At 45.7% G+C, this 16,130-nt stretch overlaps 1 protein-coding gene across 1 annotated transcript in view; it reads right to left on the bottom strand.

The window, feature by feature from the left end:
• Positions 1-1,667: 1,667 nt before the first annotated feature.
• The window catches only part of LOC310784068 (NLR family CARD domain-containing protein 3-like), a 90,458-nt gene continuing 75,995 nt past the window's right edge, over positions 1,668-16,130 (bottom strand). The window contains exon 5 of the mRNA XM_083645044.1: positions 1,668-5,471. Coding sequence (XP_083501170.1) covers positions 4,933-5,471 — 539 coding nt within the window. The 3' untranslated portion in view covers positions 1,668-4,932. The remainder of the gene's footprint in view (positions 5,472-16,130) is intronic.

The raw sequence follows: 16,130 nt of genomic DNA on the forward strand, positions 1-16,130 counted from the left end.
CCTTTATTGCCACATAAATGTATTTTCTGACACTCCCTGTCCCCCTCTGTTATGGTTAGGCTATAAATTGGAAGGAGGGGATCACTTCAAGTGTGGTCACCCATGGGCACCACACTGTTAATCTGGGCCTGACTGTAGGCCATTATTTTTTTTATATAATGTAAATCCACCTTATTTTTGAATGCCCCACTGTAAAATAATTATGGGTAGCCTACAAGGTCCGGTATAACATGACTTGATTGTAGCAGCTTGATTGTTTAACGTGACTTGATTGAGCTTGCGCATTTCCTTGCTGAAACAATCAAGTCACGTTGAACCCCCGCCACATGATTGAACCATAACCTTCGTCAAATACGCATGCATCAGACACAATGTCGGACAATAAATGCACTGCACACAAAGCATTAACGTCGCCCAACTGCAGCTGGGGTTTCAAACGTGCTTGCGGAGTGTCACTGAACACTTCTATGCCAAGTTATAACGTTAATTTAGCTACTAAAGTAAATGCCATTCAGTTGAAAATGCAATAGAGGACAAGTCCCAAACCGAAACAACCGGACAAACAATACAAGTCACCGTTAAACCCCCCGTTTGCCACATGTTTGAACCATAACCTTCGTCAAATACGCATGCATCAGACACAATGTCGGACAATAAATGCACTGCACACAAAGCATTAACGTTGCCCAACTGCAGCTGGGGTTTCAAACATGCTTGCGGAGTGTCACTGAACACGCTATGCCAAGTTATAACTTAATTTAGCTACTAAAGTAAATGCCATTCGGTTGAAAATGCAACAGGCTAAAGCAAACATCGTCAGACAGAATCATCCAAAAAGCATTTATCATATGATTTGCTCACAAAGTGGAGGATTCAGAGGGATAAAGTTTGATTCACATACCTGTGTTCCACGTGTCTTCTCCTGTCTCCTCCTGCCTGTTGATTCCCCAAAATGCAACACTAACAGTATATTGCAGTATTTTCTGGCAATGTTGCCCATAATGCATTGCATTTGACAGAACAATACTGTTTTAATGGAAAACAGTATGTTACCATCAGAATGTGACTGTTTTTTAACAGCATGCTGTTATTTTAACGTGTACTACTGTTTTAATGGGAAACAGTATGGTACTGTCAGAATTTGGCTGTTTTTTAACAGCATTTTGTTACAGTGTAGGCTTGACGCTAGATGAGCATATGACCTTTAAGGAGGGAGTCAATGTCCTAGCTCAATCTGCGGGAAGAGCATTGGGTTCTGTACTAAACAAAGTTAAACACTGCGGTAATCTAGGTTTTCATACTTATACACAATTGTATACCTCATGTGTCTGTCCGGTGTCGGATTATGCTTCTGGTGTTTGGGGTTCCCGTGAACACCCAAGCTGTAACTCTATACATCACAGAGCCATCCGATATTTTCTAGGAGTCCATAAACTCACTCCAGTTTTAGCCATTAGTGGTGACATGGGTTGGGAGCCCCCAAACATCAGACACAAAGTTCAAATGCTCCGACTCTGGAATAGGCTGGTGAGAATGTCTGACCAGAGATTAACTAAAAAGATCTTCAACTGGGACATTGCTCATGGTCATCCATGGGCAAATGAATTGAAAGCCTTGTTTTACTCAAACAATCTGTCATTTATTTTTCATAACAGGTTCATCTGTGACACACGTGTGACTATGAATAACATGTTTATGCTGTACAAAGACAAATGGTCTGCCGACCTATGGCATAAACCAAAACTAAGAACCTATCGCCTCATAAAAGATAGTTACTGTGTGGAAACATATGTGAAATTTGACTTAAACAGACGAAAAAGATCTCTGTGTGCACAGTTACGCTCGGGGACTCTTCCCTTGGCACTAGAAACTGGTAGACTCAAAGCTATCCCTGAAGAAGATAGACTTTGTCTAGTATGTGAACTACAGGAAATTGAAAACGAAATTCATTTCTTGTTCTACTGTACAGCTTATGATGAGGCAAGGGTTGTACTTTTTAGTAAAATGTCTTTAATTTATGCTGACTTTTTTGAGTTGGACGACTATGAGAAACTCGAGCTATGTTTTAAAAAAGGTATCTTTTTCACTGCAAACTTTATCTGCCAGGCTTGGGAGCAAAGACAAAGCATTTTGTTTGGAGAATGATGTACGGATCTGTTTTTGGGGGTCGGAGCAATATGTTGCTCCGCGTCTTATGTTGTTTTGAATGTATTGGTGCTGTGACGTTTTTATTGTATTGTTTTATACATTGTTCTTACTGCTGTATTCTCTGTGTGTCCTGCAAGCCCATGTGGGCTGGGCACAGCAATGTGTATGACACCTTAATAAATAAATCAATCAATCAAATCTTTTTGCTCAAAACAGCCTATCTTCTCCGGCTCATAACTAAAGAACGGAAAATGGGATCAATAAACTTTTTTTTGCAGATGATAGAAGAGAGTCTCCTCGTTCTTTGTGCGTGTTCGGTATTTACATAGTAATATCACACAATATTCTGTGGGCCTCGAGAAATCACTGAAAACGCTCTGAAACTCTGGCACTGGGAGCTTCCGTTCTCCAAAAGTGGCTGGCACTCAATGAGTTAAAAGAGAAATAAACAGGCTTTCCAACGGTATAAAATGTATTGCCAAGAAGCATTGTTACAACAGAGAAATAATCTACCAAACACAAATTTCCGAACTTTCTGTTCGATGTTCACTCATGTCATGAGCGCAGACAGGTGTGAATCAGGGTCACATGACTAATTATCACAGTCGCCTTTTTTCGATTTACAAAATTACAAAAGAAATTAAAAAGGAAATTTACATGTTTTTAACCGTATATCAAAAAACATGGCAAAGTTAATTTTACACAATTATCTTTTTTTCTTTTTCTTTTTTCAAAGTTATTCAAAATGTTCAAAGAACACAAAAGCATTAGACAAAATACATAATTGAAAAAAAATAAGGTTAATATTTACAGAATCACAGAATGAGAACATATTTGATAAGGCAGTAACATACAGAAGTATAACTGCAGGAGGATAAAGAGCCTATTACTCTCCCTCTACAACTAAAATGGGAGGGGTGAGTGTCAGGGGGCGAAGTGGCTCGTCTCTCCCTATAGACGGTTTTAACTTGACAACAAAAACATTCCAAATTGAACCCCCGCTCACTTCCTGTTGCAGTGTTTGCTATGGACAAAAAAGAAAAAAAAACATTCAAGTGCAGGACTGACCATTCTGTGAAAACCGTCTATACAGCTGTGCGGCGAAAACAAAAGTAACGATGTCGAGTGAATATTTCTGCAGTTTGCCGAATGCTGAGAAAAAGGAAGTGCTGTGGGGTTGCGCTCTGGTGAAAACCGTCTATAGGCTCCAGTCATAGTCATTTCACATGGCGTGCTCTAAAAAGAGCAAACAGCCAAAACAAAGATTTTAATCAAGACAGACTTTGACATGTTCCTCGTTCCCACAGGCAGTTCAAAACCAGTAGGCTAACGTCATGTCTCATTGTGAAGAGCCATGCGATTACTCCGAGACAAAGTACACATCTTTTGATTGAGCAAATGCACGCACACACACACACACACACAAACACGCACACACAGACACACAGAGCAGTGACCACACATGAACATTCATGTAGCTACACACTGAACTGTCCTACCAGACTACAGTAAAGGGGGTGCATGGGGGAAGGGGTCATTTCAAAATGTAATTGAGGATAAGGTGATTGAGATTCACCATTTAGTTTCTGAGAGGTCCTCAGCTCAGGCACAAAACATAGAAGTTAACATTTAAGGAAAAGAAAAGAAAAGAAAAGAATAATAATAATGATAATAAAACACACAACCACACAAAACAATACACTCTGGTAACATTTACAAGCACATGACATAAGAGCTGTAACAGCATCGCAAACCACAGCTGCTCTGTTACAAGTGTCACCTGAACAAAGACTGAACAAGAAAGAGAAGAAACACACTAAAGAACATGACACAGTACTGACTCACACGACCGCAGCTGCACGTTGGCTGGCGTACATCGGTGTTATGTGACCAGCCATCCTCCTCCTGCTCTTCTTCTCTCTCTCGACTCATCTACTCTCTCTCTCCCCCTAGCTCCCTCTGGGTTTCTGCTCTAATCACCTGAGCAGGAACACCTGGAGTTGATCAGCCCTGGTTAGGTGTAAATGGAGGCTGGAGTAGAGAGCAGACAGATCTCTCTCTGACCCACACAGCCCACAGCAGTGGCTCGAGAGGAATCTCTCCTCTCCAGTGGTAACTTTCTTTGTTACCTTCTTTGTTATTTTAGTTTAGGCTGGAGTCCCTGGTAGTCCTGTTTTCGCTTTAGTTATAGTTTAGCTTTTCTTGTTTATAGGCTTTAGTCTGGCTTCAACGGCCCAAAGGGGTTGGCCCAGGCCTTTTGCTCAGTTTGGCCGGATCTCCAGTCTTTTTGGTTTGTATAATTTGTGACTTTGAATATTTTTGGGTTTGTTTAAATAAATATTCTTTACAAATTTGCAACTCTTCTCTGGCATCCTTAATATGTGTTGGTCTTCTGTTGAGCCATTTTGTTATACTTTGAAGGCCGTAACAATCGGCGATGTTTGGTTATTGAATGAATTCGTTCATCATACAGTAGCCTAGGCTACACTAATCTATGGAAATATTCATTTGGGCTACTAGAGGAGCTGGGTGGAAATGCCTCCGCTCGCCTTTCAATCCGGGAGGGGTGGCTGTCACCTGAAAGCACACCCCAGGACGAGAATGTGGCGGTGCTGCTTGGCTGTGTGTGAAAACAATTTCTGTGGCGAGGCTGCCGGCTTTGCGGGCCTTCTGAACTGCAATATTGCGCGATCTGCGTGTGAAAGCGGCTTGTGTGTGCGCGTGATCCTGTACAGACTGAAGCATCATGTCAGCAGCTGTGTTTGGTCACAGTGTGTTTCTCTCTCACTCCTCTATCTGACACAGAGACACTGAGGCATCACCAGACCACAGAAAGAACCCAGGGTATAGAGGTTCAGTGAATGTGTTGTTGAAGGTGTGGAGGTGGATCAGTGTTTCAGAGAAAACTGTGTAGAAGGACAGAGAGCCAGCAGGCCCGTCAAGATACACTGCGACTCTGTTAGAGACAGAGGAGGGATGAGGTATGACTGTGCCTCTGTCATTGTGCCGGGCAGTGTAATCATTATCAGAGCAGAGCAGACTCCAGGACTTCTCATTACATCCAAGCTCACAGTCATCACGCTTTCCTCTCCTGCTGATTCCTCTGTAAGTCACTCCTATATAAACCGCTCCTTTCCTCTCCACCTCCCAGTAACAGCGACCAGTCAGACCATCTCTACACAGCAGCTGATGCCAGGTGTCAAATCTCTCTGGGTGATCAGGATATGACTGCTCCTCTTCCACCTTCGTCACCTTTCTGTTGTCTTCAGACAGGAGGAGGTGTCTGTTTGCTGTGTTTGGGTCCAGTGTGAGTTCACAGGCATCTGATGAGACAACAATTAATGACATTACAGTTAATTATTAACAGTTTAATTGTTGTGGATACTTTATATTTTTATTTTAAAAGACAAGAAAAGGCAAAATGAGGCTTACATGAGGTTTAACAATGAGGAAAATATAATGAAGACACACACACACACTCTCTCACACACCCCTCTCTCTCTCTCTCTCTCTCTCTCTCTCTCTCTCTCTCTCTCTCTCTCTCTCTCTCTCTCTCTCTCTCTCTCTCTCTCTGCACACACACACACTCTCTCTCACTCTCACTCTCACTCTCACACACACACACACACACACAAACTCTCTTACACACACACACACACACACTAACTCTCTCTTTCTCTCACAAACACACACAAACTCTCCCTCTCTCCACACGGACACAAAACAAACTCACAACTCTCTCTCTCACAAACACACACACACACACCCACACACAGACACCCACACACAGACACCCACACACACTCTCTTTCTCACACACACACACACACACACACACACACACAAACTCTCTCACACACACACACACACACACACACACAAACTCTCTCCACGCACACACAAACTCTCTCTCCACACACACACACAAAACAAACTCACAACACACACACACACACACACACACACACAAACTCTCTCTCTCTCTCTCTCACACACACACACACACACACACACACAAACTCTCTCTCCACACACACAAACTCTCTCTCCACACACACACACACACACACACACACACACACACACACACACACAAAACAAACTCACAACTCTCTCTCTCTCTCTCACACATAAGACTTTCTGAGCATGACCAGTTTTACTTGTTTAAATTTAGGCCTGTAATTCAAGTCAATATTTCAATTGGTTTTTAGCCCTAGTTGCACTTCTGTTGCACTTTTTTGTTCATTTGAGGTTTATAACAGTGCATGAAGGCATTGTGTATTAAATTAATGCGCTATTTTTTGTGCAATAAATTTGAGTGGTTTAAAAAAAAATCTGAAATTTGGGTCGCGACTTCATGACAAGGAAAATAGTGGGTCCTGAGGCTACACCAGTTGAGAACCACTGGACTAGGTGACAACCAGGTATAGATTGGTGACAAGCTGGAGAGACAGTTGACTGCGGAGAGACGGCATCCGGTACGGGATGGGTTTAGCACCCCAGCCTGGCTCTCTCGTGAGGGATAAATCCACAAATGCTACGGATTAGCCTCCCGAAAATCTGTATAAATATCGGCGCGGCCTGGGGTCCTTCAGGCTAGAGCGAGGTGCTCCGCGCAGCCGAATGACGTGCAACGCACATGCCTTCTTGAGGCATCCTCTCTGCCTCTGGATGCCTTTGTCCCGGGAGGGCCTGGTGAGACGAAGGAGGTGAGCGGCCGGGAGATAACCCATAGCACCTTAGAGCCTCCATGCACCGAAGGGTCTTGCAATGCTGCGATGTAGCACTAGCGTGATCGGCCCTTCCGCGGGCAACGTTGCAGACAGAGTAGGAGGGCTGATCCATGTGTGGCTGCTTCTGCGATGCGGGTCGGGGTCTTAATCGGCCTCGGCTGGGTCTACTGGGCGAGGGTGTATGATGTTGAACAGACCCGAAACACCTTACGACCCCAGTTAACATCACTGATGATGCATCCCAGCATGTATTTGTAACAGTCAACTAAATGTATTAAAAATGACTAAAATATAACAAGCTTAGAAAATGTAATGCATTATTTAAATATTTCTCAATTTCCAAACTCATTGGAAAGATCTATGAATCTGTTATTTTGGATTTAAGGTTTGAACGTGCAATAAAATAGATGACACAGATTTAACTGTTGTGACATGAAACATGTCTGCCTTTATTTTTCTGAAATAATCTTCTATCTTCTATTCTTCTATCATCAGCAAAAAAAAGTTTATTGATATCATTTTCCGTTCTTTAGTTATGAGCCGGAGAAGATAGGTTGATTTCACCAAAAAGAGACGTTTCAAATTAGAAGCTGAGATAATTAGCCTTTTGTGAAATGAAGCATTTCAAGCACATGACTGACTCTGAAGCTAATATTTTCTGATGTGACACCTCAAAAATAATTTCCTTCAATAAAACAGTGAAAACAAAGGAATTTTGTTTGGCAAAATAATATTTTTTAGCTGCAACCAGCAGCGCTGGCCCCTGCATGCGCTGCTGGTTGCAGCTTCTTGCTGGTCTTGATTTACTGCTGGTGGGCATCAGATATTCTAGCTTGCCAATCTGTCCATCGAGCCTGCTGTCTGGGTCTGTCTGGGTCGGTGTTGTATGCTGCCCTGCGTGCCCCACCCCCCTCGACTGCAAACCCCTCCTCCGTGGGTGTGTCTCTGGTGGCTCTGTGCTGCGTTTGCTCTGCACTGAAAAGTGCGCTACATCCAGCTTTTTTACAGCGTTCCACGTGTATTTGTCACCCGCTCCCATCGCTTCCAGTTGAGAATAATAACAACTCCACAACTAATCATGCGGATGGGCTATCGCAGAGGACACGGAGGGGCTCAATTGTGGCAGCAGATTGGCTGCTGCAGGCACAGCTAACGTTATGCTTCATGCATATCGATGCATACCGATGCGATTTCCGTTTCCCCATGACTTCTTCTCTCTTTTTTCCTCGCCTTTCTCTAATCTGGAGAGCACTGTCGCCACCTAATGGGTCCGTAAAATAGCTTTTACACATTCAACATCCACCATACTTTGACAGGAGATGGATCTGGCTTTGATCCACGTCCCACCGTCAAAAAACGCAATTGGCGACTTTAGTCGTCATTGGCACTCTACGTTAATATTTGAATTGACGACTATAGTCGTCATTGGCACTCAATGAGTTAAAATACTGAACACCACGTTGTCATATTTGACACATGTCTTCATTGTAGACAGTTTATCGCTGAATGTGTCATTACATTATTAATATTGTAGCGATCCAGGTAAACCAGGTATTACGTGTAATGTGGTGTGCAATAGAAGTGTCTCGATTGCAGCTAGGAACTGATGTGTGAGAGTGTTACTGGGGGGGTGTAGCAACCGCCTAGAGTTGTGATATGACTAATTGTGAATAAAGAACCCTCACTAGATGAAAAGTGGCATTTTCGTCAGTAAGCGCCATTGTGAATGGCTGTGGAAGTTCAGATTAACAACTATTTGTGGTGATCTCCTGAGAGCACAGGAAACTCTGAAGGATTGACGGGGATGGCTGTTTTACACAGCCCCCGCAGCCTCCCCCTGGCTTGGGGCCTTTCACATGTAAATAATAATGAGGTGATACAGAAATGCAAATCAGGGCCAGGGCAGGGCATGATGCTCGTGAGTGTGGGGGGGCTATTGTTTACAGACAGCCTTTAAATCACAGCCTTTAAATCAAACTTTACAAAGTTCACAGCAATATCTCTATCTAACAAAAATGACCAAAATGCACAAAAAAATCTGATTATCTCTGAAGAATATTACATTTGAAAAATTCCACATTTTGTTTTGTTTTGTTTTGTTTTATTTGTCAGGGTAAACAGAAATCTGCAGATAAGGCCATTTGTTTTTACAAAATATAATCAAAATACAAACAAAACATATCAAAAACATATTTTTGCTAATGTACACAAAAAAAAACAAAATATTATAATATATTCTGGGCTGGAACTGCTTTTCCTTTGCCCTTTGGTTTGAGGTCTGCAACACATTACACATTACACATTACAATACACTGGACATCTTAAAGTCATTTGAAACCAAAAAATGTGTTTAAGTGTGTCACAGCCCAGGAAATTGAGTTATTAACCACCCAGTCAAATTTGAACTGAATTGAATGTCTCCAAGTGTATAAAATTAGGAGCTGAACATTTATGTTCTCAATGCAGTTCAGCTCTGCTTTTCTTTAATGGATTTTGGCTTCACGCATCCGCCTCGGCTTCTTGTGTCAGGCTGAGCAGCCAGGCAGAGATGCTCCTCCTCCCCTCCCCCCACACGCACACCTACCAGGGGGCAGGGCCAGAAAGTTTGGGGAAGAAAGCAAGAAAGTTTGGAAAGTGAGAAGATGGCGACGCTGCCGCGCAAGAAAGTCAGCACCGTTTGGCAGTATTTTGATGCAGATGACGATGACAACAAGGTCGTGTGTCGGCTGTGTAAGCAGAAACTCGCATATAACCACTCTACCGGAGCGATGAGAAACCACATCCATATGAGACACCTCGATGTAAACCTGCAGGGCGGAGGAGAAGATGGCGAGGCTGGGCCCGGCGGCGCCAGGCAGACGAGCATGAGAGCCTTTGTTCCAACCCGCAGACACTGTGATGCTTACGACGCAGGAAAGATTACTCAACTGATTTCTGAAATGACTGCCCGGGATATGCTGCCGCTGTGTTTTGTTCTCATCAGAGTTTGCTGAACAGGTAAATAAATAAATATTAAATAATTTAGATAGAAGTAGCCTAGATGTCGGTTTTAACTTTAATGATTTACAGTTGCACACATTGTGTGTGTCTGTGTGTGTGTGTGTGTGTGTGTGTGTGTGTGTGGAGGGGGGGGGGGGTGTTTGGGGCAGCAGAGACACAAAGAAGTTATATTATGTTTTAATAATTTCTCCATTTAATTATCTCCACTATAGGCATCTCAACTCAGCAGGGGACCCCAGCAAGGTGGTGGACTTCAAGAAGACAGTGGCAGCATCGCTGGAGAGAAGAATTTCTCACATTTCACGGGGAACCAAATGAAATGTGAGTTCACGTGACGGGCTGGTTTACCAGGCTGTCCACATAGGCCTACCTATGAGGTTCAAAACTATAGATCTCTGACACCTTGTAACAACCAAATAATCATCATAATAATAATAATAGTAATAATAATAATAATAGTAACAACAATAACACTACCAATAATATAATAATAATAATAATAATAATAATAATAATAATAATAATAATAATAATAATAATAATAATAATAATAATAAACAATAATAGTAGTAATAATAATAACAACTTACAATAACAACAACAATAATAATAATAATAATAAAAATAATAATTAGCCGGCACTCACGGTAGGCTAATTTGAACAAAGCCTTTTGATGTGTGTTTGTATATTTCTGAATGTGTCTTTCTCATTGTTGACAAAGGCTTTACGCCGAAACGTCCTATTTTTCTCTGCCCAATAAAAGGCTTTGTTCAAATTAGCCTACCGTGCGTGCGGGCTCTCCTCTTTTATTGTTATCTATTATCCAGGCACCCGGTCTGTTGTTCATACAAGGAGTTGTGCACTTTACCTCAATTCTATGTAACAGTAATTAACCTTGATCAATGCTGTGTTGGGTCCTTGAATTTGGGGAAAAGGGTCCTTGAAACACACACACACACACCTCCTAATGTAATAGTTTTAATTTAATTGTGTTCCAGCTGCCTGTAAGACGTACTATGAAACACTACGTCGTAGTTACCGTTACACCCAACCAGACCTTGAGGGGCAGGCCGAAGCGATGAAGACATCGGCCAAGAGTCGACAGAGAAGGAAGAGGGTAAGCACTGACCACAAAATGCATATTTTCATTTGCATTATTTTTCTGTCACTTTGAGTTAAGTTGTACTGATTGTCTGTACTGATGTTCACAGTTGCTGGAAGCAAGGCGGAGTGTACTAACGGCAAATGACATGGACTTGTGGAAAGGCGTCACAACAGACATGATGTCCGATGAAGAAGATGGCGTAGTTGATGGACTGCCTGGTTGGGTCGTGCGACCACCTTCCTTTCGCAGCCAGGAGCTCGCAAACCTGTGTGCTACACTCCAAGCAAAGCTGGACTCTGATCAGAAATACACTGCGACACACCACAGACGCTTGCGCACGGGCACAGTTTCTGACAGAATGCCGCCTAGATCATATGACCCAGAAGCAGCAAAAATACATTTCAGGCCTCACTTGATTGCCCATTGACTAGCATTGGCCACTGAATTTATTTCAGAGTTTGCAGTTGAGTGGAGTTGTTTACATTTGCAGTTTATATTTGAAGAGCGTTTTAATGGATCTTTTTTTTTTTTGCAATATGTGTGAGCAGCATGTGCACAGGCTGAATAATTTGTTTCAGAGTTTGCAGTTGAGTGGAGTTGTTTCAATTTGCAGTTTACATGTTGACATTTTGAAGTGTTTTTTTATGAATCTTTTTTGTTGCAATAACTGCTCATCCTGTTTACATTAATTAACATTAGTTAATGCTGCCTTTACATGCTGATACCTAAATCTTTTTTTCTTCTTAATTGTTTATGACATGTACATGTGTATTTTGATTTGCATTTGATTTAATAAAACTTTACTATTCACGATGTTCCTCGCAAATGTTCTTCCCCATTCAATAAATAAATATTGATGGCATTCATTGAAGTGTAACAATAACGTGAATTTAAGCACAGAGCATTGATTTATTATTATTATTATTATTATTATTATTGTCATTAATTACTACCAGCACCACTATTATTATTATTATTATTATTATTATTAGGGAGGGGTTTAACCAAGCATGACCAGGGGTTTGACCAATAGCAAGTGATATTTCTCTGTGGCTCCATCCAATGAATGGACACGCTAGCGGTTAGTGACAGCTCTATCCACCAGTCACAAACCATCTTGTATTGTGAGAGTGAGCTGCTCTCATCCAATGAATTCATTCGTTTTTCGCTAGAGGGCTGAGCTCGCTGCTATTCACATTCTAATTAGGCGCACTGCAAGGTGTGAAACGTCTATTGTCGCGGCTGAAAGTCCCCCCCCGCCCCCGCCCCCCCCCCGTGCCGACACCCGCGGATGCGTTTTCGGCGATCAGCGGACAAAACAAACGCAACACCACAGGTTTTGTACTGCCATGAACTGCCAGGAATTAGAGAGGTATGTGGCCGTATGTGGCCATTTAAGGGGACGGAAACCCGGCTTTTCGTGCAGTGCCTGTACCAGCAAGAAGCCTCTGATTCCATAAATACCAGGAACGCTACATTGGCGTCAGAAGTTAAGCGGTGAATATTGCCTCCGTAACCGGCAAGATGGTGAACAAGTTCCTGAGGAAAGAGCGGAGAAGAATCAAACGAGAGGCGGGAAGAGAAGGAGCCGGGGCAGACAGCCAGGCGTCCGAAGAGGAGCAGGACCGGGCAGACATAGCCGCTCCTACAGAGATCCAAGCGGAGCAGGCGGTAGAAAGCCAGGTGCTGGTGGGGGTGAAGACCGAGCCAGACGACATTGCCGCCGTAGCCATGGAGGCTATTCCGCGGCCCAGCGAGGCTAGCCCGCGGCCAGTGACGGGGCTATGGCGCGGATCGAGGCGGCGCGGGATGGCGCCCGCCGAGGCAAGAAGGAAGTGAATCCACCGAAATACAACGGTAAAGGCGAGTGGGAGCCATATTGCACAATGTTTAACGTGGCAGCGGACATGAATGGCTGGTCGAGAGAGGAAAGAGCCAGCCATCTTGTGATGTCCCTCGAGGGTGAAGCTATAACGTGCGTGGCGGCGATGGCCGATATAAAAGACTTGGATGCGGTGATGGCGGCCCTGCGGAGGCGCTTCGGCCAATGCGAAGAGAAAGGCATCGTGGTTGCGGAACTGTGTAACAGGCGTAGACGACCAGGGGAGTCGCTGCGGGCACTGGCAACAGACATTGAGATCCTCAGCCGGCGCGTATACAGCCGGCTGCCGCCAGAGTCGCTGGATGAGTTGGCCAGAAACTACTTTATCCAGGCAATCGTGCCGCGAAGTCTAAGCGATCAGGTAATGCTGAAACGGCCAAAGACACTGGAGGTGGCGCTGGAGTTGGCGCTTGAAAGAGAGACAATGGAGGGTTGGGCCATGAGCAGCGGCACGGGGGAGCCGCCCCCGTGGTGGGAATGGCGGCGGAGAGCCCGCTGCAAGAAGAGCCAGCGTGGAAGATGGCATTGGCGGAACAAGGCAACATGGTGAGAGAACTGTCCGAGTCGGTGCAGCAGTTAAAAGAACAACTGCTCCGAAGCGCGACCCTGCAGCCCACCCCACGAGACAATACCTGGCCCAGGGGGCCCGGGGCCATGCGCTGCTGGACCTGTGGACGCCCCGGACACCGGGCCAGAGAGTGCCGCGGAGGAGCGTGGAACCAGGGAAACGACACGGGGCCCGTCTAGAAGGGGCGAGACCGGTCCCCGATATTCCCCGTAGCCACGTCATCGCGGGAGGAAGCCCATCGACATCGATGGGGAGGTGGGGCTCCGCCTTCCCCCGAAGTAGACGACATCGCCGGAGCTGTCAGCATGCAGAACGGGCCGTGCATGATGAACGGCTGCCATGTTCCAGTCTACCTGCAGGGGAGGGACTGTGTCGCCCTGGTGGACACGGGGTGTACGGCAATGCTGGTGAACGCCAACATGATGCCCGAGGGAACGCTTCTGGAGCAGCCAGCGGCACAGCTGCTGAGGACAGTATCCGGTGAGTTGATGCCGATGAGGGGAAGGGGGTCCGTGATGATAACTGTGGCGGGACAGACAGTGAACTTTCCAGTATGGGTAGTAGAGATGGCGGGGCCCTGTATCTTGGGGGAGGACTACTTGACGCTAAACCAATGCACAGTAGACCTAGGGAAGAGCACACTGACGTTCGCAGGGGGGCCAGTAGTCCAGATGGGTCACCCTCCCACCGCTCCAGGGGAGCAACCAAACATCAATAACATCACTGTATACCTTGTCACAGTTGAGCACGGGCCCCACGCGGAGCCGCAAAAGAGACTGTGTTGGACATGTGGGAAACCGGGGCACTTAGCGAGAGGGTGTCGCAGCGGTCCCGGGGAACAGACCAGGTACGCGGGACAACGACATGGACAGCAGGGAGCCTGCTGGGCATGCGGTGCGATTGGACACCTGGCCAGAGAGTGTCGAAAGGCTGTCGGAGACCGGGGGACAGCGGGAGAAGAGAGACGTGCAGGCGGCGGGCAGGTGAGACTCTGCTGGACGTGCCGTTCGCCTGAGCACTTAGCCAGAAACTGCACTGCGGGCCCCACGATTGCTGTGCGGAAAGCCGAGGTGGAGATCGAGGCCGGTTGTGTTCCCCCTGCTGTCCTGAACACGCCGCCCCCTGGGGAAGGGGGGCAGGAGGACGACCGAGTGCAGGAGGTGGAGGAAGACGAGGAGGACTGTCCAGATGTGGATCTGGAGGACGACGGCGTAACCATCATGGATGTCGACGTGCGTGAGTGGAAACGCAGGCAGGCGGAGGACCTGGAGATCGGTCCGGTGCTTGCGTGGGTGGCGGCTGGACGCCGGCACCCCGTGGAGGAGACTCACATGTTTTCCGGTGCCACGAAAGGACTGTGGAACATGTTTCCGGACCTGCGTCTGGATGAAGATGGGCTGTTGGAGAGGGCAGGGCACGGGTACAAAGGGAGGCAGACGGTTGTGCCCAGATACTTGCGGGGGTTGGTTGTGCGGTGGGCGCACAGGGGCCGTACGGGGCATGACGAGCCTGAGAAGATGCTCCGAAATGTTCATGCACTTTTCTACTGGGCCGGACGCGAGGAGGACGTGTGGAGATATTGCAGTGCGTGTGATGGCTGTGGGGCACCGAGGGGGGACCGAAAAGAGTTACACTGCAGAGGACTTTGAGTTATATAAAAAAAGAAAAAAAAAAAAAAAAAAGAGGATGGTGGTGGTTCTGAAATGGCTGTAAAGAAAAGAAAAAAGGTGCATGGCATGAGATATGGTGGTGGGATGGAATGTGTTTAAAAAAAAGCGTGTTAAGAAAAAAAAAAAAAATAGTTTTGGGTGTGTTTTGGTACAGGGGGATATGTGTGGGTTGTGGTGCCAGCGTGGGAGCTGGCCTTATTGTTGGGCGGGGAGTATGTAGCGATCCAGGTAATCCAGGTATTATGTGTAATGTAGTGTGCAATAGAAGTGTCTCGATTGCAGCTAGGAACTGATGTGTGAGAGTGTTACTGGGGGGGAACACTAGGCTGGGGGAACGCTTCCGGGGAGAGAGCATGCGTGTGGCAGTCTCCGGTTACCGCCTAAGGAGAGGCAGCTAGCTAGCTATGGGCGTAGCAACCGCCTAGAGTTGTGATATGACTAACTGTAAATAAAGAACCCTGTACCAGCAAGAAGCCTCTGATTCCATAAATACCAGGAACGTTACAATATCTTACCTGGATAAGCTCAAATGATGATGTTTATATTATCAGTCCGAGTTGGAAGCACTCTCTCCCGGCCAGTCAGGCGGGAGAGAGTCGTATGCTCATGCACAAGCCCCAAGCTCCGGGCCGCGCGCAGCAGCAGCATGAGCCATGAGAGCCGAGGAGGGGGCTTGCATGGGGTGAGAACAGTCTGACATTTCCGCAAACAAATCTCATCGCAGTTTAGCGCACATGTAAAATATAACGCTATACTACGACGTGACAACGTGACAAAGCTGCTCTAAACACATCGGCTACTATAATATATTTCCCTGCATCTCATACTGAGATTAGATCAGTTTGGACAGACTGAATGGGCCGAGGAGGAGGAGGAGGAGAGCTCTGCTGTTTCGCCAGCCGGGGTCTGGGAGGAGGGAGGGGGAGAACACAGCCTGCAGCTCTGCGCTGAGAGGAAAACTTTTGCAAAGAATCATGGAAAAGGGAGAAACGAAAATTAAAAACGGATTTGATGGTGCGGTAT

This window comes from Poromitra crassiceps (assembly GCF_964638095.1).
Source record: "Poromitra crassiceps genome assembly, chromosome: 10".
In the NCBI taxonomy this organism is placed as follows: domain Eukaryota; kingdom Metazoa; phylum Chordata; class Actinopteri; order Beryciformes; family Melamphaidae; genus Poromitra; species Poromitra crassiceps.